At 51.1% G+C, this 24,750-nt stretch overlaps 1 protein-coding gene across 2 annotated transcripts in view; it reads right to left on the bottom strand.

Moving 5' to 3' along the window:
* Positions 1–214: 214 nt before the first annotated feature.
* ZNF496 (zinc finger protein 496) overlaps positions 215–24,750 on the bottom strand; it is a 33,873-nt gene continuing 9,337 nt past the window's right edge. For both annotated transcript variants that reach the window (XM_054584027.1, XM_054584028.1), the window contains exons 7-10: positions 9,096–9,228; positions 8,574–8,681; positions 7,500–7,613; positions 215–3,271 (exon numbers count right to left, since the gene is read on the bottom strand). In XM_054584027.1, coding sequence (XP_054440002.1) covers positions 2,529–3,271; positions 7,500–7,613; positions 8,574–8,681; positions 9,096–9,228 — 1,098 coding nt within the window. In that variant the 3' untranslated portion in view covers positions 215–2,528. The remainder of the gene's footprint in view (positions 3,272–7,499; positions 7,614–8,573; positions 8,682–9,095; positions 9,229–24,750) is intronic.

Raw genomic sequence — 24,750 nt, 5'->3', positions numbered from 1 at the left:
GGGAGAGAGGAAAACATCTATCAGTTGCCTCTCACATGCCCCCTACTGAGGACCTGGCCAGCAACCCTGGCATGTGCCCTGACCAGTAACCTAACTAGCGACCTTTCGCTCTGCAGGACGACACTCAACCTGCTGAGCCACACCAACCAGGGCTGCACATCACTTTTTAAACAAAAATAATAGAATGTCTGACATGAATGTTAGTTCAGTGGGTGCACTTTTATTATGTACCTGTGAGCTGTGGCAACAATGCCAAGGGCTCGGAGGAACAGGGAGGGTGGGTGCTTCTCAGACGTGGGTCTGTGCTTCCATGGCAGGTGGAGACGCAGCTCACCTGCCTGCCCTCCTCCCGGGGAGGGAGCAGGTGGTCAGTGCTGACATCTAGAGGACCCGTTCCGAATGCAGGTGACTCCACTGGCTTCTTCTGAACAGGCCAAGCGGGGATTTGAGCAAAATCACCCACGAGGGCTTCTGGATCCTAAGTGATACGACCTTCCGACGAGGTAGGCACCATGGTGTTGGCTGAGCGCAGGGGGCTCCCCACCCGAGACGCAGTTACCGCCCCTTTGCTGTTCTTATGTAGGATCTGGTTTTGCAGGTGAGACACAACAGTGAGTAGAGCAGTGTTCCTCCGTGAGACAAACGCCTGAGGCAGATGGACGACCGACCACCTTCCGGCTGCCGAGCTCTGGGGTGAGTGCAGGAGGGCGGGCCAATGCAGAGCCTGACTCCCACCGGGATTTCCCCCTCTGGTAATCAATAAAAGAGGCCAACTATTTAAAACGATGAGCCCCCATGTTTATTTCTTGTTCAGGGTATGACCTAAGTGTTATTGCATTTACTGCTCCTCAGCGTGTAGGTGCATCTACACAGGCACAGTAATCAGAATTAGAAAACCCTGTGGCTCTTCCACTGGGCTTGTGGCAGTGGCATCTCAGTGTGACAATGACATGGGTGACAAGCAGTCTGGCTGCCTGCCGACGGACATGACATACAAATAACACAAAATGCACACCTGGTGGCTCTGCTCGCCCACCACAGCGCAGCCTCTGTGCTTTCCTGACGCTGGGCCTGGCCAGCGCAGCCAGGCCTCCAGGAACAGGACCACGGTTCCGTGGCTGGCGGTCACACTCTCACTAGTCCCTCCCAACCCAGGCCTCCAGGTCTCCAGGCCATGGATTTGCAAGGCCCTGCTGCTTCCACTGGGATGGAGAGCGAGCCAACTCGAGATTCTGTTGATTCACCTGTCCATCAGGGATGAGCAGTGTCACAAGGCTATCTGGTGCTGTAGACTGAACTGTCTCCCTGCCGCCCTAAATTCATATCCACGTCCCAACCCCGGTGCATCAGAACACAGCCTTTCTCAGAAATTCGGTCACTGCAGATGTTACCAGTTAAGGCAGGAACACACCGGAGGAGGCAGGGGTGCCCTGTCCAATGTGACGAGTGTCCTTATGAAAAGGGGAAATTTGGAGACAGATATGTACACAGGGACACCACGTGAAGATGAAGGCAGAAGTGGGGTGATGCTCTTCAGGGAACACGGACTGCCGGCAGCCGTCAGAGGCGTAGGACCACCCCTCCCTCACAGGGAACCAACCTGCCCGCCTTGACCTTGGACTTTCAGCATCCAGAGCTGAGGCAATACATTTCTGTGGTCCTAAGCCACCCTGTTTTTGGTCCTTTGTTAAGGCAGCCCTAGCAAAGGAATTCGAACAGCAGCTACATTACTGTGTATGCAGAGCTTGACCTCGCGGGCGGCTGCTCCCCACAACCCCTCGCGAGGACAACAGAAGCCATCACTGGGCTGAGCTCCCCGTTCCCCGACACAGTGGCCCAGGCCGGGGAACGTAAGTGCCTCTCACACGGTGACAACTGCTTCCACCCCACACCATTTGCCGGGACCTTCAGGGCACACAGAATGACGTTGGGCAGGGTGTGCACATACAGCTTAAAAGTAGGGGTTACTGCCCTCGGGGAGCTCGCAACCTCTAATGAGCAGCTGCCATCACAAATAAAAGTGGGACACAGCTCCCCTGCCAGAGCTCACAGCACCCGTGCCCCCGGCCCTGAGAGGCCTGCGGGTGCTCCTCGCGCCAGCAGGACCAGGGCCTGCTGGGCTGCACCCGGCTCCCCAGCGCCTCTCTAGCCATCACCTGCCCACAGCTTCTTGCTCTCAGATGGGAAGTGGTTACCCTGGAACCTCGGGATGGGGACGGGGGTTCAAACAGGGCCGCATGGCGATGAAGCGAGTTGTGGCAAGTGACAGACCCCGAGGGGTGACTGCAGCGGGACCGGCCGGGTCCCGCAGCCGCTCAGGAAGCACTGGAGGCGGCTCTCTGGAACCCAGAGAGGGCGGGCTAATCCAAGCTGGTAACGCGCCTCGCTCCCTGCTTTTTGGCACAGCAGAGCCAGAAGAAATGCTCAGTTGGCCACTATCTCATTTCTACCTGAGAGCAAAGGGCCGGAGGATGAGGTGTGTCCTGGGGCAGGTCCGTCCTGTCCTGGGAGGGCCTGGCGTCCGTCCGTCAGTAGGAGTTGAGCGCCTGCTTGGAGCGGCGCTTCATGTGCAGGCGCTGGTGGCGCAGGAGGTCGGAGTTGTGCAGGAAGCTTTTGACGCAGTACCGACACCGGAAGGGCCGCGCCCGGTCCTTGCCGTGCACGCTGCTGCGGTGCCGCGCCAGGTGTTCGGGCCGCTGGAACAGCTTCCCGCAGTCACAGCACTGGGCGCTCAGCCGGGCGCGGCCCTCGGCCATTGGTGCGTCGGGCGCCGCCGCCCCCTGCTCACTCCCCATCACCGGTCGGGGTCCAGGGGACGCCAGGTGGACCCGCCTGTGACAGAGCAGGTGGGAGTTGAGGCGGAAGCTCTTCCCGCAGGCGCCGCACCTGAAAGGTTTCTGGGCCTCGTGGGCCTCCAGGTGCCCATCCAGGTCCTCACTGTCACTGAAGAGCTCCCCACACACCGAGCACTCGTGTAGTTTCTCCTGCTCCCTGCGGCTGCGCAGATGCCGGATGAAATTGACCCTCCAGCGGAAGACCTTCCCGCAGTTGGGGCACACATAGGACTTCCCTGAGGTGTGCACCTCGCCCCCAACCGGGGCGCCGTTCTGCTGCGGGGTGGGGGCGCCACGCTGCTTCCTGGCCGGGCTCCGCGGCTCATCCGTGCAGTAGGGGCCCAGCTGGGAGTCCTCGTCCCCAGAGCTGGATAGGACGATCTCAATGGTTACCTCCTCATCCAGGCTGTCCCTGGGGGGCACTGAGTCACCTCCGGCTGCAGGAAAGCAATGAGAAGGTCCCTTAGAGTTGACGCTGGGATAGGCTGATGTTGGGGGCTGTGTATGCTGGAAGAAGGGTTGGGGGACCAGAGGGTTAAGTGTTAAGGGCAAAATTACAGCCCCTAAGGGTCTTAATTTTTTTTTTTAAAGATGTTATTTATTTGTAGAGGGGGGAAGGGAGAAAGAGAGGGAGAGAAACATCAGTGTGTGGTTGCCTCTTGCACGCCCCCTGCTGGGGACCTGGCCTGCACCCCAGGCCTGTGACCTGCACTGGGAATCAAACCAGCGACCCTTTGGTTCTCAGGCCAGCACTCAGCCCACTGAGCCACACCAGCCAGGGCACACCCACTAAAGATTCTTACGTGCTTAAGTCATAAACCCATACACCCAAAGAGCATATTTGGAGTTAAGGCCTTTCAGAGGTAATTAAGTTAAAATGAGGTCTTTAGGGTGGGGCCTAATCCACCTGGCATCCTTACAAGAGGAGATTAGGACACAGGCATGCAAGGAGACAGCCATGTGGAAGCACAGGCACAAGACGGCTGGCCATCTACAGGCCAAGAGAGGCTGCAGGAGAGCGACCCCACACCTACTCCTGACCCCTGGATCTCAGAGCTCCAGCCTCCAGAATTGCGAGGAAAACAGCTCCTGTTGTTCGAGCCCCGCAGTCTGCGGCGCTCCGCTATGGCAGCCCCAGGGGACTGACAGAGTACGTATGGGATGCCACTCCCTCCAATCGGCTAATGTGGCCAAGAATCAACGCCGAGGTTCTAATAGGGCACAACTAACCACTAGTGCCCCCCTGGGCATCCACACACAATGCTAGTAATTCCTACCAGATGAGGTCGGATTCAGAGCTGTTCCCGAAACTCCAGCGAAAGCGCAGAGTAAGGGAGCCTCAGCTCAGCAGTGAGGAGTGCAGACGGGGTGTGCAGGGTGGTGGGGGAGTCCCCTGAACTGGCTGTTAGGATAACAGGGAAACGGTGAAGAGTTCTAGTCTGACTGTGTGCTTGCATATCAATTAAATTGTGTAATCTTCCCTGGCTTGTGTGGCTCAGTGGACTGAGCACAGCCTGAAGACCAAAGCGCTGCCAGTTCAATTCCCAGTCAGGGCACACGCCTGGGTTGCGGGCCTGGTGCCCCATTGGGCATGTGCGAGAGGCAACCGATTGATGTATCTCTCACACATCATGTTTCTCTCCCTCTCCTTCTCCTTCCCTTCCCTTCTCCCTAAAAATAAATAAATAGCCCTGGCTGGTGTAGCTCAGTGGACTGAGTGCCGGCCTGCAAACCAAAAGGTCACCAGTTTGCTTCCCAGTCAGGGCACATGCCTGAGTTCTGGGCCAGGTCCCCAGTAGAGGGTGTGCTAGAGGCAACCGCACACTGATGTTTCTTTCCCTCTCTTTGTCCCTCCCTTCCCCTCTCTTAAAATAAATAAATAAAATATTTAAAAAATAAATAAAATCTTAAAAACAATCAAACAAACCAATCATGTGATCAACAATAACCATACAAGGCTCTGACTCCTATTTCTGTTTTCCAGGAGAAAATCTAAGAGAGAGAGAGGTTGCCCTGGCTGGGAGGGGAACTGAGCTCCATCGGGACTGGGGACGCCGAAGCCCGTGGCAGTGCTGTGCGAGCTGGGCTGCGCTCGTGCCAGGCTGGCGGCGAGCTCCTCAAGGACAGCAACCCCTCCCACCCTGCATTGTGGGCTGGGAAGGGGCGACGGATGCTCCTCCGGAGCTCGAGGGGCGGAGGAGAGAAGCAGGGAGGACAGGAAGCCAGAGGGGGTAAAACGAGACAAAGACATTATAAAAAACACAGCTTTCCTGCAAGACATAAAACCAAAAAGGAGATGAATAAATGTATTACATTTTAAAACTGTGAAAAACAAATGTGCTGAAACCCATGAAATTAAAAAAAAGAAAAATGGGAGGAACTATGAGCAAATAAGAAGCAACAGACTCAAACCCACAATTTTGATTGCACAGAAAATGCAAACTATGGCTCAGTAGGTAGACTCAGGTCCAGGCCTGCGGCCTGACACCGCACTGGGCTCCGCGGCCCGGCAGGCTGACCCCCACGGGAGCACGGGGGAAGCAGAGCACGGGCCGTGGCTGAGTGTTTGTATCCCCCCAAACGTGCAGGTTGGAGCCCCGTCCCACGGAGGGGGTATTAGGAGGCGGGGCCTCCGGGCGGTATTTAGGGTGAGACACTTGTGAAAGCTGAAGAACATGAGGAGTGAGGACGAAAGTGAGGAGTGAGCCCTCCCCGCAACAGGACGCACTGGGACAAGGCCCGGCGAGCGCGGGGAGCGCAGGCCGCCATCTGCAGCCAGGCAGAGAGCACCCCGTGCGGACTCTGCTGCGGCCGCGGCCTCGGCTTGGCCGCCTCCACGCTGTGGGAGAGAAACGCACTGTGGCAGCCGCCCTGTCGATGGCTTTTGCTCTGCGAGCCGGCGGAGGGAGACAGTAGCTGCCTCAGAGGACGGACACGGTGCTCAGAATCCCGTGAGGAGGACCCCACCCTGGGGCTGGGTTGCAAACAGAGCTTATGCAGAGTGTAGAAGGAAGAGGGAGAAACAGAAACAGAACTAAACAGTAATAACTACCTGATCCACGGGGAAACCAATCCAGGGCAGCGTTCTAATGCTGGTCGGCGTGGTACCGACAGACAGCGCGGGCCGTCCGGCACGAGGCCGCACAGAGGCAGGGACAGGGACCCCTCAGCTGCCGCCAGAGGGCGTGGCAGGAGCTCCCCGAATGAAAACAGTGCCCATTCTCTGACACAGTCTCTCCTGTCCTCAGGCAACCTGGGCCTCTGGACATTTCAGAGCGGATTCTGTGTCAGAGCCCAGGAAGGGAGAGAGCGGCCCAAAGCCCCTGGGTAATAGCCGCTCACCCTGTCTGGCCTGAGGCTGCTGTGGGCAGGCAGGGGCCGGAGAGGGCGGAAAGGGCCCCAAGTGCGCAGCGGCGCCAGGCAGCAGGCAGCAAGCATGCGTCCAGGCTGCTCTGCCTGCAGCAGGCACCTCAGGAAACCAGTGGTCGGGGAGCTCCACGCGTGTGGGGAGCGGCTGTCTTCCTTCTGGATCTGTTGTAACCATAAAACCCATTTGTCTACACCTGATGGGGTGAGGAGAAACGGCACCAAGCCCTGCATAGTGCTAGCTGCAATCACCACAATACCAGACAAATCTTGCTCCAAAGGCATCTCGGGTAAAGCAGACTGTGTGTGAGTCAGTCCCCATAGCTGTGGACAGTTTCCATGACATGGTGGGTTCAAGTAAGAGCCAGAGACTAGTATTTTATGTCAACCGGAATTTTTTAAAAAATAGAAAGAAGCCCTGGCTCACGTAGCTCAGTGGATTGAGCACGGGCCTGCAAACCAGAAGTTTGCCGGTTCGATTCCTAGTCAGGGCACATGCCTGGGTTGCAGGTCAGGTCCCCAGTAGGGGGTGTGCGAGAGGCAACCACACTTCAATATTTCTCTCTGTCTTTTTCTCCCTACCTCCCCCTCTCTCTAAAAATAAATAAAATCTTTAAAGAAAGACCAGGAAAAAAAGAAGAAAAAATAAAGAACAAGAGACTCAGGTTTGGCGTTTGGAAGAACTCCTGAACCCCAAGGACATTAAAGATGCTACATTTCAGTCTCTGCCTCTGGAGGTGGTGACTTTTGCTAACATGACTCGGAGTGCAAATGTGGGCCACACGCAAGGGCAGGTGAGGCACGCATTCTCCAGAGTCTCTTCACCTTGAGGTCCGCAACCCTGCGCTTCGGTCCAAGGCTCGGCCCAGGACTCTGGCCCTGTGCTTGGGGAAGAAGCACACTCCTGTGTGGCCAGCAGTGCCACAGCACACCTTCGGCCTGCGGGGGACGCCACCGGGGAGGGCCTTAGGCAGGAGCTCAGCTGGGACAGACACTAGCAAAAGGGAACCAGCACTTTCCGCTGGCAATCAGTGGGTTGGCAGGGACCTTAGAGTTTAATCCCTGACCCACCCCCAACAGCAAACGTGCATGCACATGCCACACATGTGCAGACTTCCATACTATACACACACAAAATGCACACACACCACACACATGCAATCCGCCACACAGCACACAGATGCACACACACCCCACTTGCCATCACTGCATGCCTGCACATGCACATGTACACACATCATGTGCTCACATACACACCGCACACACAGGCGCGCTCATGCCTCCCCAGGCCTTCCTTACCTGGGCAGGTGCTCTGAGCAAGCGCTGTCTGCTGGCAGGCCTGGAGCTCTGGCACCTGCAGCTCCTCCCGCCTCCCTCTTTCTTCGACCAGGATCGGCTGGAGACTTGGAAAGTCTTTCCCGAGAAAAATGGAAAAGTGGATTTGTTGTGCAGCTGCCTGGGGGGCCTCCTAACAGATGCCAGGCCGTGACCCACGGGCAGCCCCTCGGTCAGTGTTTGTCGATAAAGTGAATTTGTAGACAAACAGCCACCACCACAAACAGGGGTTCTGAAGCTACACGGAATCAGCGTGGGTCCCGGCTCGGTCCCATCTACATGACTGAATGAGTGCCTGCCATCCTGACGGTCACCTCCACCTCTCTGGTGGTTTCTCAGGTCCCGGGGCCCTCGGCACGGTGCAGCCTGCAGAGCCTGCTGGGGCGGACAGGGCAGGGAGCTGGCCCCAGAGAGGCCGTGTGCCAATCCCAGGGGAGGTGGGAGCCCCGCCTGGCTGAACTGTGCTGGCTGCGGGTCCTGTAGGGGGAGGGATGTGGGCTGCCGCTGCTGCCCCACAAAGCTTTTGTCTTGACGGGGCAGTGTCTCAAGGTATCATGGCACAGTGGTGGAAACTTCAGTCCTGCTGGCACAGAGCCCAGGACAGGAGGACTGGGAGATGCCGCCGGCCGGGCCCCAGCACCCGTGCCTCAGCCTCCTCGCCTGCAGCACTGGTGGAGGGACTAGAGGCTGAGACACCTCGAGGTCCTGGGCCTGGTCCTCCTCCTCTCCCTGAAGGGCAGGACCTCACTCTAGGAGGGGCCACGGACTGGCCGACACAGCCCAGGCACTACTTACAGCAGAGGACAAAGGTATTCCCATGGTGCCCTGGTCCCTGGTTGAGGGACTGCAATCCCCAGACCCGGCAAAATAAAAACCTCCATTCTTTCTGTGAGGAATCAGGAGGAGGCAAAGATGTGTTCTACCAAGACACAGTCTGGGTGTACAGAGGGACACAGAGAGATGGCAGGGAGTGGCCCACCTGTGGCCAGCAGCACCTGCACCCCACTCTGTCCACCCAGTGGTGGAATCATGACTCACCCAAGTGGGAGACCTGGGTAGCCTCCTTCCCCTGCAGGTCCTGCAGCTCTGGAACACGTGGCTCATTCTCCTCCCCCTGGGAGAGGTCCACCTGGGCTGCTGGGTCATCTGTTCACAGAAAAGGGGAGGACACACCTTCCTCAGTGACCTGGAGGGACCCAGGACAGGCTACAGCAGCGAGAGAGCCATGCAGGGCTGCAGAGATGCAGGAAGGCTGAAGCCGGCAGGGTTTGGGGCAGCTCTGCTGGGCCCGCACATTAGGGGGCCACAAGGGAAGAGGCGCAGGGTCAGAGCGCTACAACAGCCATGCAGAGGAACCTGTTACATTTGGCTTTGTATGCAGAGCAGCCAGCAAGCCTAATGCACACGTGCCGGCGGCAGACAAGCGCCCCTCTGCTAAGTGCACTCAGGGTCACTGAGTACAGGCGACTGCGCATCAGCGGAGCAGGGTGCAGAGCAAGATCATATGCTGCCCCCCACCCCTTTTCCCTGGTCTCAGAAGAGGGCCAAAGGACAACTTACTTGGAGGGAGCGAGACCCCACAGTCCTCTCCGATGATAAACTCCCCATAGAAGCCTGTCTGGGCAGGATCTAGAAGGGACCAGTCCTCTTCCGAGAAGCAGAAGATCATGTCCTCGAAAGGAGAAACCCGCTTCTGAAACCACAAGAGAACAGGGACACCTCAGTCCAGGGACAAGTAGGGGCTGAAGGCATGCACGCTCCACGGTGTGCGCGAGGAAGGGAGCGCTCTGAGCCGCGGGCTGCGCCCGGGCTTTCGCCTGGGATCCACCTCGTTCCTACCGTGTTTGGCCGAATCTGAGCCGCGGGGACTCGCCAGCGGCCAGGAGTGTGCGAAACAGGCCATGCGGCTCAGTGCGGGCCCGGCGCGTGCACAGTCCCAGGCCGGCAGCGAGGACTGCGGCCCTCACCCCACCGGCGCGCTCTGTGGGTGTGGCACCGCTCTATTTCTAGAGTTGGTCTGTACGAGCCCCGCATGGCTGCATCGACGACCACAGAGAGCAGAGACTGGGGACGAGCCTTCTGTCCATCTTCAGGGCAGTGACTAAGCCCAGGACATCCTGCCAGGCTGAGCGAACTCCTACGGGAAGAGGGCAGGAGCGCGGGCCTCTCCGCACCGAGGAGGAGGCCCTCTGAGGCCTGGGCCACAGGGAAAGCACCTGTGCACCAGGGGCCCTGGGTCGCCCGGCGGGCAGAACGGCCGGCAGCTTGGCGGTGGGACCTGCGGTGAGACTTCTCTGCACTTTTGAGTCATACACCATGGGAATGTGTCAAATGAATTTTAATTTAAAAAATGGTGGCACATCCATATAACACCAGGAGATCCTAAAAATAAAGAAGTCCTTTACAGAATTAAAACAGATCTTTACCCATTGAAGCGTGAAGTTATCAGGATCTCAAAACTTTCTGTAAATATTAGTAATGTGACAATAGATGGATGATAACAAAAGATGCCATTAAAAATTAATCTGGAGGCTTGATTATTTGAAAGGCTATTTGGGAGAAGGGAGATGTGAAGGACGGAGAACTGGTCTAGCTGGCGTTTCCGTTCATACTGACCAACCCCAGAAGAACAGGGACACACAGTACATCTCTACCAAGCGTGTCACTGAGTGTGTGTCACTAAATATGTATATGGCTGGAGGAACTGTCTGCATGCACGTTCACTGGACACTGGCTCAATGAGGCACCCACCTTCTGCAATTAAAAAGCATTTAAAATAAAATTCCATTTTGGGTTATAAAAATTCCTTTATACAGTCCACTAGAAAGGACTTCAAAATAAAATTTGGGGAGGAAAGCACAACCCATATAGTATTGTAAAATAAATCTCTCTAAAAAATTAAAAAGTTCATAATATTGTAAATATATGTCCTCATAGCTGCCTAACTCCAGACCAGCGATTTTCAACCGGGGTGCTACACAAATTTTTAAAACATGCAACATCTGACTAAGTCAGGGGCACGGACCTCTTTTCTCTCAGACTGTCAAATAAAAAAATGGCAACAGCCAAAGTAACAATAGCGATCCGGTGTAAATGAATAAAAAATTGTACTTTTTTTTTGTTAGGTCAGCAAAAAACTGTTTTTCTCGTGTGCCGCAGAAATTCGTAATTAGTTTCTGTGTGTGCCCTGAGGTGGCAAAGGTTGAAAGTCACTGCTCTAGACCATCGCCAGTTACCTGATCGCTGTGCAGGGGCGGGGATCAGGTGTATGTCGGGGGCAGGGTGGGGAAAGGACAGCCTTCAGCAGCTGATCCCGGGGCCGCGGCCAGTCCTCCCCACACACACTTCCTTCCACAGCCTCCCGAGGCCACAGAGAGCAGAACTACGAGCACAAGGGGCACGGGCCCCTCAGCCAGGCCCGCCGATTCCCGTCTCTCGGGCCTCTCGGGCCGGACGGTGGGCATGTTTCGCGCCCCCGTGCCACGGGGGACTTGCAGGCATCGCAGTGCGTTACCGACAAGTGTCTGCACGAGTCTTCTACGGCCCCATGTGACACAATGGTCTAGAAACTGCTCTACATCAGACCAAGTCAACATGGGGTCAGTAAGACCATTCAGTGTCTTTTGAACTATGAAGCAGTATTACCTCTTCAAGGAAAAGAATTAGGAAGACCTCCACAGGTGACTCTGGCAAGGAGTCAGGACGGGAAAGTGCTGGGTCAAAGCCGACTGATGGGCCCTAGAAATCTTGCTAAACATAAACTGGGTCCTTGAATGTCAATCATCAGGTATACAAGTGAAATTCAATAGTCACGTTCATGTGACAACAGTCATATGCTTCCCATCACGACAAAATGAGATTAAGTGTAATGCCCCCCTGGGTCCTTGGGGAAATTTCTGGCCATTTTGGGAGAAAGCAACAGAAGTACACGCTGGGACTCAGTAATTCCATTTCCAGGACATTTTCCTAAGGAAATCATCAGGGACGTAGGCAAAGGTGTGTGTAAAAGGGTGGAGAACACACTGGTAGAATCACGCGTCAGGTTTCTTCCTCATGCCTTTCCCCAGCGTCTGAAGACTCGCCCTAATTGAAACAAAATCCTCATGCACCCGTCTCTAAGATATGAAATGTATAAGCAGGTTACAGCCTTTGCCTCTGGTTCTCTTCGGAAGGGCAGCAGATGCCCGTGGCTGGTCTCTGAGCCTCTCCTGCCCTCAGGCCCACCCCCTGACCCTCCCGGGCGGAGGCTGCCGATGGACTGGCGTGTCTATTCAGTGCATGTCTTTAAGACTCCAGCTACTTCTGAGTGTAGCTTGAAATGATGCCACGGCAGTTTTGTGTGTTTTTAAATGTTGAACTTTCTGTTTAAGGTTTATTTATGTACATCTACATAGGTCCAGTTCATTGACCTAAACTGATGTGTAGGATTTCAGAGTGTGGTGACTTTACCACTCTTGTCAATAATGTTTAGATTTCACCCGGTACAGATGTTTCTCGACCCAGACAGGGTTTTATATGCCAACAAACCGTTGTTTGTTGAAAAGTCGAAAATGCATGTAATACCATACTGTGGAGCACGGGCTGCTGACCCTGGGGGCTCGTGTGGCTGACCGGCTGCGCTCACTGTGCTTCCCAGCACCACGAGAGCGCGCGCATCCTTCTGCACATGGCTTGCCCAGAAAAACATCTAAATGCCTCATTTGAAGCATGGCTCCTACTAAATGCCTATCACCCCCCCACCAAGGGAACTCAGGCCGGCTGTGCTTTGCTGTTGGTGTCCCTGCCCACTGGGGCTGTCCCAGGCCTACAGTGCCGCCCCGGGCGGGAATGCAGTGGCGGCGGTCCCCGAGCCACCCCTTCCTCAGTGAGAGCCCCTTTATGGGCTTATCAGCCAACAGGGGTTTTCTTCTTTGAGACCCTTGTTCACAGTCTTTGCTCATTTTTCTATTTTCTAATAGGTTGCTTTTTCTGTTTTTTTAACCAGTTTGTTTTAAATTGTAGATATACCTCATTAATCAGCAATATCAGCAGTATAGGGCAAACTGCAAGAAAGTATTTAACAAATTAGAACGGTTACAATTTTGATTAAAAAGCTTCACAATCAGAAATATGGTTTTAGAACAAAAACAGACCAATGCAAAAGAAAAGTAAAAGTCCAGAAACCAAATTTGGTACACGTAAAAGTTTAGTCTACAAGGAAAAATGCAGCCCTAATAATTATTAGAGAAAGAGATGACTTTTATCTGATATAGTTGGTTGACTATTCAGAAATAAAACTAGACTCTGATCCTTGATCACAACTATTATAAATATAAAAATCCTAACATATCAAAAGGAAAAAATGACTATCAGATTAAAAATAGAGAGGGGACCATATGAAGAGCAATGGGCAGATGTTCACAGAAAAGTTATAAATACCCACATCAACAGAGGAGCAATGAGGGAGACAGAGACCAACGAGGCAGGAGCAGGCGCACACCACTCACGCGGCGCGGGGCGGGGCGGGGCGGGGGGGGGCGCTTACAGCACACAGAGCCCTTAGGACACACGTGGAGAGCCTTTCATGTTAGTGAAAAAAAGAGGAAACCAAGAAAGCAAATATTTTAAAATACATGAAAAGCTCACATTCATTAGTTTATAAAAATATGCGTATAAAATACTATGATCATTTTTAGGTTTTATTTATTTATTTTTAGAGACAGGGGAAGGGAGGGAGGAAGAGAGGGAATGAAACATCAGTGGGCGAGAGAAACATCAATTGGTTGCCTCTCAAGCGCCCAGCCGGGGATGGATCAAACCTGAAACCCAGGCATGTGCCCTGGCCGGGAATCGAACCAGTGACCCTGAGCCACCCTTGGTCAGGGCTAAAATACTATTATCAATCATTGCTTTGAAGATTCAAAAAGAAAAATGATGAAATTTCAACAAACATCTTGTCATTGTACATAAAAATGTGTTGGAAACACTTTAAACACCTTTGCCTAGAAGCTAAAATTCCTACAACCCAATCAGAAAATCCTCTGGAATCTTCAGAAAAGCTACTGTACTAATAAGTAAAATTAACAAGGTTGCAGGATAAAAGGTCAATGTAACAAAAATCAATTGTATTTTGTTGTTTCTATATAAATATATGGCAATGTTTTTAAAAAACAGACCATTTATAATAGCATCACAAACCATGAAATTCTTAAGGAAAATGTTTACAAAATATGTTCCCCAAATGAACACTGAAGAACCAAAGAAATGAAGGATTTAACAAGTTAGGACGTCAATATGGCCCACCATGCTCTGTAAATTCAGTGCAGTCCCAAGCAAAAACTTCAGGAAGATTCTAAAATGTATATGGACAGACAAAGCACTTAGAAGCCGCCCAAAGAATTTTGAAAGCTGGAGAACTCAGTGACCAACTGCAAAACTTACTATACCGTTACAGCGATATTGGCATAAAGAGTCAAAACAAAGCTTAACTGAGGTTGAGCCCAAGTTCTCAGACAGGTGTGGACAACTGATTTTTGACAAGAGTGCCAAGGAATTCAACAGGCAAAAGGACAATCTTTTCAGTAAATGGTGATAAACAACCAAATATCAGCATGGGGGCAGGGGAGAGAAAGGAACTCGACACCTTATGGCACATGTGAAAAATAACTCCTGCAACTATAAAACTTCCAGAAGAAAAGTCTTTGTGATCTCAAGGTAGACAAAGATTTGCTAGGGCACAAAAATCATAAATGATTAAAAAAAATCAACAAACTGGACCTCATCAAAACTAATAATGTTCAATCTGCAAAAAACGTCATTAAAACAATGAAAAGGCTAGCCGTAGAATAGTAGAAAATATTCCCAGTATACACATCTGACACAGGACTTCTATCCAGAATACAGGTATTTTTAAAAGCTCTTAAAACACAGTAAGACAAGCAGGCCAGTAAATGGGGAACGCATGTGGCCACTTCACAAACGATACATAAATGACCCACAGCAAGCGAAAAAGTGCTCAGCCTCATCAGTCAACAGGGGCTGCTATATTAAACCACAATTACATATCTCCCCTTAATAGCTAAAATATGCTTTTTAAAAAAAATGACACTACGAAAGGACGGTGAAGATGTGATGCCCTGTGGGCAGAGTGAGTGGTGAGCACCGAGGAGAACAGCCATTTCCCACTCAGGGAACCACAGGCTGGCCCCACGGCAGCCTCCCCCCGAGGCCCCACCTCCGAAATGGAAACACTCGTCCACAGAAAGTCGTACAGGTGAATGTTCATAGCAGCTTCATTCACAACAGGCAAAAATGAAAGTGAACCCAATACTTATCACCAGGTGGTCAGTGGGTAACCCGCCCATGACGCAGGCATACAGTGGAATACTATTCAGCAACAAAAAGGAAGAAACCACTGAAACACACAACGCGAACAACACTTAAATCACGGGCCTGAGTTAGAGAAGTCTGACCCGAGACGTGGCAACCCGTGTGACTCCATTTACATGAACCTCAACAAAAGAGTGAATCTACTGAGACAAAAAGGAGGTCAGCGCTGGCCTGGGCACAAGAGCCCGGCTTGACTGCAAGGGGCGCAAGGGAAATCCTTGGGGTGATGACGATGTTCTGTATCTGGATGGGGTGCTAGTTACTCACATGTAGATACTTTTGAAAAACTCTCTACACTTTGCACTTAAACAGGTGTGTTATGTACAAATCATAGCTCAAAGTACGTTTAAAAAGTAAAAATGTAGGTACCACTTTCATTCATCGTTTTGGTGAAGATTAAAAACAATGCTGCCCTGGCTGGGTAGCTCAGCTGGTTACAGTGTCCTCCTGATACGCCAACGTTGCGGTCCGATCCCCAGTCGGTGCACATACAAGAACCAACCAACGAGCGCATAAATAAGCTCAACAACAGTCTGTCTGTCTCCCTCCTCTCTCAAATCAATAAATAAAAATTTTATTTATTTATTTTTTGTAGAGAATAAAGTTTTTATCCACTCTCCAAGAAAGAAGAGGGGCATGGTGTGGAGAGATATACCAGCCTCAATAAATAAAAATTTTAAATAAAATGTTAATATATATTTATAGATCACATCCAAATTCTAATTACCTAGGAACCTTGCTCCGGTGCCCAGTGCTGACAGGACCCCTGTGGGGCACACGACTTCGATGCCACCCCGGGAAGGACACAACCCAGCCTGACGCTCCTGCGGAAATGCGGGGCCTGAGCCGAGGTGAGGGGAGCCTGGCGACCGCCTCGCCTCGCCTCGCTCCCCGGCGTTACCGGGGCCACAGTGAACAGGGGAACCAAGGAGGAAACACTGAGCCAGGGCAACGGAATGAGAGCACAGCCCAGAATGTATTATTTAAACGTTACATTTCCAGAATGTGACAAATGCATAGTAGGTCCCCACTTAATGCTAACGGCAGGTTCTTGTGAACTGTGACTTGAAGAAAGATGACGTATAACGAAACCAATTTGATCAGAGGCTAATTGATTAAAAACTAGACCAAGTTCCTAACGTATATTTTTGGTCACAAAAACATCACCAAACTTCTAAATGAAGACCTAAAACGCTTCTCCCATCACACGTTGAAATAAATGTGAGCTGTACAGACACTGCAGATTAATAAGAACAAGTAAGAAACTGGACGCGGGAGGCTTGCCAGTGGCCCTCGTGCACATCTTCAGGATGGAGAAGGAAACTGGAGACCCCAGAGGAGGCCCACGCGGACGTGGGGAGCACGGCCAGCTCTGCGCGGACAGCTGGGGGCCCTGTCCCCCGCCAGGAACTGGCTTTTTCCCTCCTTGACATCGTAACGAAAGAGCATTGAACAGTGTGTTATTTGAGAATCTGCTGTATATTGTGGTTAGGTCAGCCACTGTACTAGCTTTTAGAAAATATACCCCTGTATGAATAGAGGGCACAAAACCTGTACCTCACTCACTAAAAATTCAGGAAAAAAGTGTGTGTAAGGGCAGGAGGTAAGACAGACAAGAGAGGGGAGAATGGACACAGGGACATTAACGCCAAGGGGGTGTGGAAACCTCTGTACTATTCTTGTAACCCGAGGCTGAAATAAATTCCAAAGAAAAGGTTAAAAATAAATAGAATATTTTAAAAGTGCCTACAGTTGATAATAAAGAAACAATAAAGCAAAAAAAAAAAAAGTCTGTCGTATGAAAGGACAAGGCCAGCCCCATCTGCTATTGTGGCACCACTGGCTGAGCAGGCCTGTGACCTTGGTAAACCTAAGTGCTGTTTTGGTCTCCTGAGCTCGTCACCAGGACTGGGAATCACTGCAAGAAAGAACAGATCGAACGGCTCCCACAGCCACAGCGGAAGGGAATGCTGGAATCACCTGCAGCCCCAGCCCCGGGTCACAAGCCCCCACAGCCCAGGGGCCTCACCACAGCAACCCCACCCTTTTTAAATCCAATGACAGTCCAATAAAAACTTGAAAGTCCTCAACACTGGGGTGTCTCTCCACACCACGCCCCTCTCCTTTCTTGGAGAGTGAAGAAAACTTTCTTCTCTACACATATTTTTTCTCTGCCAGTTTTTCAGAGCCGGCACCACCGACCACCTTAGCACTCGGAACCGGGAGTTTGAAACAGGCCCTTCAAGCTCCACGGACCTATGACTCACTTGGCACTGTGGGTAGAGGGACCCATTCTGCCTGCGTCAGCGCCGGGTGCAGCCCGAGGCGCTGCATTTGAAGGGCTCCGCAAGTGGCTATGCTGCTAGGAAGAAGCCAGCATGGGGGAAGCCTGCCCCGGGGAACAAGTTGCACAGGTTCCAGAAGCCACAGGCTTGGAGGAACCAACTTGTTGTTGGTCTCCAAGGGGATCAAATAACCCACCCCGCAGTACGCCAGCTTGGCCAAGGCCATTTTGAGCTGAAGTCAACAGAGAACTAAAGATCTCAGAAAAAGTTCTCTCACCCTCCTCTCCTTGTTAAAGGCATGGTCTGAGTTTCCCTTTGAGTGCACATCCGATCCCCATTCCACCCCGAAGGGCAGCCTGACCCTGGGCCACCAGACAGGACTGGAGACTCTCATCAGCCCAGGCCCTCCAACAAAGCGCTGAATAACCTTATCTTCCATCAGTGCTCAGGGATACGCCCCTGCCCACAACTCTGCCCCTTGAGGCTCAAAATCCTGTTCCTCCGTCTTGTCATTTCTCCGGGGAAACGGCAAATAAATAAGCTCTGACTGCTGTCTGGGATTTTCCTTTCAGTTCTGAGGCACCCCATAGGCATGTAAAACCAGTCTGTTCCTCCTGGGAATCGCTCCTGTCAGTGTGCAGGGCCCCAGCCACTGAGCCCGAGGAAGAAGAGGAAAGGTTTTCCTTTCCCCGACAGTCCCTCCATGTGGAAGAGATGCTGCCCGGCGCCCCCGGTGAAAACGAGAGGAATCCGGGCTGGGCCTGCAGGAAGCAGGCAGCACCTGCTGTCAAGAGATGTGGGTCTTTTTCCCTCCGACCCTTGGCATCTGCAAAGACGTGGCAGGGGGACACTCACAAAGCAAGCGGCAGCCAGCCAGCCAGAGCGCCACGCAGGGCCCTCCAGCCGCCACCCCATGGCCGGCCGGCCGGCGGCGCGGGCACCGGCGAGCTTCCGTGTCCCGCGCGGAACCGCGTCCGCTCGGGCGCGAGGCCCTATGGCGCGACCCGGCAGAGAAAAATCCAGAAGATAGTGCATGGAAACATCTGCACGTCTTCTGAGGCGACCGGGGACACGCAGCCCGCTTCCACTTCCTAGTGTGCCGCTTCCACTTCCTAGTGTGCCGGCGTTTACACGGGCGCCCCCCAGGGAGGGAGCGCGCCTCCGGCTTCCGCGCGCTCCCAGGAGCCGGCTCCATTCTCGGCCTCACCACCCTACCGCCGGCCCTGCGCACCGCCCTCCCCTTCAGCCGGGGCAGCCTCACTCCTGACCGGGCCTTTTCCACGCCGCTGATGTTCCCGCCACGTTCGCTACCTTCTATACTTGAAACGGATGTCACAGTCAACGAAGGAAAGGCCCCCCCAACTGCCAGCAGCCACACACATCCGAGCCGGAAGAACACAGACGAGACCTTACACGGGGCCCGGGGCACACGGGACACTGCAACCAAAGAGCAAAATCGGTAACGAGAATCCTGGGGGGGAATGAGCAGGCGGGGCTGGGAAAGCGCCGCGTGGAAAAATGGCTCAAGACTTTCCTAATTCAGAGACACAAAGCCGCAGATTCAAGAAGAGGATAAACCCCAAGCCACTAATCCAAAGACACTGATGCCAAAATGCATCATAATAAACTTCTGAAACCTAAAAGAAGGAAAAGGAAGAAACACCTTAAAAACCGCCAGAGAAAAACCACGACCTTCCCTGCAGGAGGAAAGGACGCCCACCGGACGCCGACCTCCGACCGGGAGGCGCAGGAAGCCGCCAGCCGCGGGCGGAGCCGGCAGCCCGGAGCCGGGCGCTGCCCCTGAACGCGCCGCAGGGGGAGGCGCAGCGCACAAGGAGACAGGACGCGACCAAGGACGGAGTTCAGACCAGGGGCCTGCGAGGCCGCCTGCACTGGCGCTGCTGAAGCGAGGGCGCCGGCGGCCGCGCGGGCTCCGGAGACACTTCTCCCGTGGGGAGCTTGAGTCTCAGTCGGGCCTTCCTCGCCCGCAGTAAGAGTTACCCCAGCAATGGGCGCGCTCGAGCGCGCAGGGGGCTCTTCTCCGGGCTGAACACCACTCTTGTCCCGGTCCCACAACGGCCGCCTCCGCAGCCCGGCTCTGTGCCGCCGGGGTCACACCTGCCTCCTTCTACCTTTCTGTCTGAGCCCTCTTGCTTCTGCGGGGTTCCTCGCATCTGCATGTATTAAATTCAGCCATTTCCTCTTGTTAATCTGTCTCACATAGATTTAACTGGTAGAGGAGCCAGAAGCACCTAGAAAAGCAGAGGAAAATTCCTCCCTTCCCCTCACAATAAAAGAAGGAAGCGCAGGAAAGGAAGATGGTAAGCCAAAATATGGGAAAATGCAATAGACCTTCCTTCTTTTAAGTTTCTAATTAAGGCTTGACAGTTAAAGCAAAATTGTAACACTGAGATGTGCTTCTAAATGTAACAAAGGAACTCTTTAAATCAATTGTGCTAGAAAAGGGGAAGGGTGAAGAGAAGTCAAGGGTGTGGTAAGTTACGCATGTAATGTAATATCAGAGTAATCTTTGAAAATGCTATATTGACAACAATTCTTGGGTTGACAAACATCAGTCAGCCTCCTGAACCTACTGGTGTGGGCCCATCGGTGAACTTCCTTGTAAGAACACCCCCTCATATCTGATCATCCTGGCCATCTGAACAGACGCCTCCCCTGCCACACCCCCAGGTGGTGTCTGATCACCTAGCCTGCCTTCAGCAAGAATCCTGTTTGGTGGGTTTAGCCAGAACCCCACTGTGATCCAGTCACTTGTAATAAGTATTTGGACCCCTTTTCGGGCACAGATCTCCCAAATCCCTGGAATTTCTAAGTGATAAGAGCAACAAAGGTGTCCTTATGTTATATTGTTATGTTAATAAGGTGACTTTGAACCCTACCTAAGGATAGGGGCTGGTTGTCAAGGGAACCAACCAGTACCTAGAGGTTGAAACTCTCAGCCCCACCCCTCCCTCAATCTTCACTCAGTGAAGAGGCTGGAAGTTGAATCAATGATTTAATCAATCACAACATGGTGATAAGGCCTCCATAAACACCCAAAGGGGCAGGGTTCAGAGAGGTGGAGGCACATCGAGGGTGCTGGGCTCAGAGAGCAAGGAAGCCCCCAGACCTTCCCCTTGCCTGGCCCTGCGCATCAGTCAGTTCCTGAGTTACATTCTTTTATAATGAACCAGTGATCTAATGAGTAAAATGTTCCTGAGTTCTGTGAGCCACTTTAGCAAGTTAAACCAACCCAAGGAGGGGACTGCAGGAACCTCTGATTGATCGCAGTCGGTAGAAGTGCAGGCGACAAGCCTGGCCTGATGCCGGGTGTCCACGGTGGGAGAGGCGGGCGCGCACCCTTGCCGGGCTGAGCCCTTCGCCCGTGGCATCCATGCTCTCTCTGAGCGTGTTTGTGGATGCGGGGGAAACACCTCCACATTGGAAACTGGGGCTCAGAACACCAAAAGTGCCCCTTATCCCTGATGTTTCCTCTTAGTAATCTTCCATCCACTGACCCCCAACCCTGCTCCTTGGCTACAAACTCCCTCTTGCCCATGCTGTGTTTGGAGTGGAGCCCAATCTCTGTCCCCTACCGTAAAATCCCACTGTGGTGATCCCTACACCTACCACCACAGTCCTGGATAAAGTCTGCCTTACCATCCTTAAACAAGTATCATTAAATAGGTTTTCTTTAATGATACAAAGAAACACTTAACAGTATACTAGGTACATCAAAATGGGAGTTCTAAAAAATGTTCAGGTAACTCATAAGAAGGCACGAACAAGAAAACAGAGAAACAAAAAACAGAACAAACAGGGGAAAGACGGATTTGGGCCCCAATGTGTCAATACTTATGTTAAAATACAAATGGTCTAAATACACCGGTGAAAACACAGCAACTGGCAGTGAATTAAAAACTATGACTCAACTACAGGCAGGTCTGGAAGACACTGCAGGTGCGGGTCCAGACCACTGCACCGAGGCAGATGTCACCACGAAGCAAGTCACAAGAACTTCGCAGATGCCCACACCATGTGAAAGTTATGTTTACACTGCCCTGCAGTCTGGTCAATGTGCAACAGCACTGCCTGAAAAACAGCATCCCCTGAGCCCTCAGCGAGCGATGTGTTTGCTGGTGAAGGTATTGCCTCGATGTTGATGAAAACACAGTGTTTCCAAAATGCAGTAAAATGAAGTCTGCCTGTATCTGCTATTAAAACAGAACTCACTTCAAATAAATAAGTAAATAAAATAAATGAAACTCACTTCAAAAACAATGATGTAGTCAGGTTGGAAGTAAAAAGAATGGATAGTATATGTTATGCAATCATTAATCAAAAGGAAAAGAAGTAGCTGTATTAGTACCAGGTAGACTTGAGCACAAAGAAGATGAAGAAGGACATTAATAATAATAAATGGGTCCACCCCCCAAGGAGGCATTCCTAAACACACACGCAAACATGCAAACAGCAGTTCTAATGCATGTGCACCAAACAGAGATCTTAAAGGATCACTGCACTTGGAGATGGCAAATCCTCTCACAGAAACTGGAAGAACAATCAACTACTCAGAAACTCAGCAAAGATACAGAAGAACTCAGTAGCACCATCAACCAATAGACCCTAATCAACATTTATGGAATAACCAACAAAAACAGAATATATGTTCCTTTCAAAAGTCAACAGAATATACAAGACAGACCACAGATTGGGCCATCAAGGTCCCTGAAAGAGAAGAAACCCCCAACAATCTGAAATAATTAACAGTGTGTTCTGTGATCACAATGGAACCAAACAACAAACCAATAATAGAAAGCTTCCCAGACCGCAGACCAGGGGGCTCAGTTGGTAGGGTGGTGTCCCGCAAAGCAAAAGGTCACCGGTTCAATTCCTGGTCAGGGAATATACCTGGGTTGTGGGTTTAGTTCACAATGGGGTGTATGCGAGAGGCAAGCAATCGATCTTTCTCTCCCTCTCTTTCCCCCTCCCTTCCCCTCTCTCTAAAAGTAAATAAATAAAATATTTTTAAAAAAATAGAAAGCTAACAGGAAAATCTGCAAGCCTTGGAAATTAAACTACACACTTCTAAATGGCCCTTCGGTCAAAGAAGACAGCTCATGAAAAATACAATACACTGAAATGAACAAAAATAAAAAACGCATATTACTGTTTGTGGGCTGTAACTAAGCAGTGCTAAGAGGGACGTTTATAGTGCTAAGAGGCCTGCATTAGAAATGCTTACACCAGAAGGCAGTCTCAAATCAACAATGTAAACTACTTCTGGAACCTACAAAGAGAGTGGTAAAATAAACCCAAAGCATGCAGGATGAAGGAAATAATAAAGATGTGATGGAAAAAATCAATAAAATTGAAAACACAAAAACATCAGGGAAAAAAATCAGTGAATGAACTAGCAATGAGCTAGTTCTTTGGAAAGATCAATAAAATTGACACCTCCAGCAAGACTGACAAGGAAGAGAAAGAGAGGGTGCATCTCCAGCACCAGGGATAAAGCGGAGCCATGGCAGGCAGATCACGCTGCGGACAGGATGGCGAAGGGATACCACGAACTGAGCTCTGCGTGCGCATGAATCTGACAAGACGAAACCACGAGCCACTGCGGCTCATCCTCGGCGAAGCAGACAGTGTGAAACACCCCAGAGCCAGAAAGGGGGTGGAACCCACAATTAAAATACCACTTCTGCTATGCCCCCTGTAAGCCTCCAAGGTCATATGGTTTCACCAGAGAATTCTACCAAATGTTGAAAGACTTAACACCAATTCCGCACAATGTTACAATGTCTTTTAGAAGGCGGGGGGGGGGGGGGGGACGGATGGGGGCACTTTCAAACTCATCTTGAGAAGCTAAGCATTCACACCAGAGCCAGACAAAGGCGGTAAAGAAAACCACAGACCAAAGCCCCCAGAATGGATGCAGAAATCCTTAACCAAATAACAGCCAACAAAACTCAGCAATATATAAAGGGATTTTATATCATGGAAATAAAGAGTTGACTCCTGGGGATGCAAGGCTGGTTTAGTATGTTAAAACCTCAGTCAACATAATCCACCATATTAACAGCCTAAAGACAATTCACATGCTCATCATAAACTGAAGCAGAAAGACTTTGACAAAACTCAATACCCATATACAATAAAAACTCTGAGAACTTTCTCCACTTGATAAAGAAAATTTACAAAAACCACCCTGGCTGGTGCGGCTCGGTGGATTGAGCGCCGGCCTGCGACCCAAAGGGGCCCAGCTGGTTCCCAGTCAGGGCGCGCGCCTGGGTCGCGGGCCTGGGTCGCCCTAGGGGGCGCACACGAAGCAACCACACGCTGATGTTTCTCTCCCTTTCTCCCTCACTTCCCCTCTGTCTAAAAATAAATAAATAAAATCTTTTAAAAAAAACTCTATTTCTTAAAAAACAACACTTATAGCTAACAGCACATTCACGGCGAAAGATGGACACTGTCTACGACCAGGACCAAGGCGCCGCCTAGGACCCCTGCTGTTCAACACGAGGCTGCGCATTCTCGCTCATGAGATGAGTTGAGAAAAAGAAATAAAGGCACACACACCAGAGAGAGATATAACTGTTCTTATTTGCAGTTGACATGACTGTCTACAGAGAAGATCCAGCACTACTTAAAAAGAAACAAATACATAAAAAATCCTCCTTAAACTGGTATGTAAATCCAGCAAGGTCACAGAATACAAAATAAATGTACAAAAATCTGTTGTTTCTTATACTATACATCATCATATTGTCAACAAAATTAAAAATGTAATATCATTTGCAAATTGCTCAAAAAATCGAAGTACTTAGGTGTAAATCTAACAAAACAATTACAGAACTTGTATGCCGAGAACCACAAAGCAGCGAAGAGAGAGAGGAGGAAGGTGAATGGCGAGACCCACCGCAGTCACAGGTCACTAGACTCGGACGGTGAAAATGTCTACTCCCCAAACTCGCGCACAGCCCGACAACGCGCTTACCACAGTCTCAGTGGAAGTTTGTGCACACAAGGGCAAGGTTATTCTAAACTGCATACAGAAAGGCAAAGAGATGAAAATAGCCAAAGTAATTTTGAAAAAGAATAATAAAATAAGAGGAAAGGGCCTACCCAACTTCTAGGCTGACATGTACAGCTATGCATTCCTTAGTGGAGAGAAAGGCAAACACATCAATGAAACAACAGAGAACCCAAGAATGAACCACACAAATACACTCAAGTGGTTTTTGACAAAAGAGCAGAGCTTTTCAGGTGGGAAAACAACTGGACGTCCACTAGCAAAAAACAAAACAAAACACCCAATAACCTGTGACCTAATTCTCCACCTTATACAAAAACTAGAGATCATAGACTTAAACGTGCATGGGTCACAGACTGTGGACATAAATGTATCTTGAACTTAAATGTAAAATGTATAACTAAAGCAAAAAACATAGGAGAAAAAAAATCTTTGGGATCAAAAACTAGGCAGTCAGACTTCACACCAGAAGCACGATTCTTAAAGGGAAAAACTGACAAACTGCACTTAAGCCAAATTAAAA

The sequence above is a fragment of the Pteronotus mesoamericanus genome, unplaced genomic scaffold (genome assembly GCF_021234165.1).
Source record: "Pteronotus mesoamericanus isolate MK-2021 breed Mesoamerican mustached bat unplaced genomic scaffold, CSHL_Meso_final contig_752, whole genome shotgun sequence".
In the NCBI taxonomy this organism is placed as follows: domain Eukaryota; kingdom Metazoa; phylum Chordata; class Mammalia; order Chiroptera; family Mormoopidae; genus Pteronotus; species Pteronotus mesoamericanus.
The sequence above is the reverse complement of the archived record's forward strand: the minus strand, read 5'-3'. Positions and strand labels throughout refer to the sequence as shown.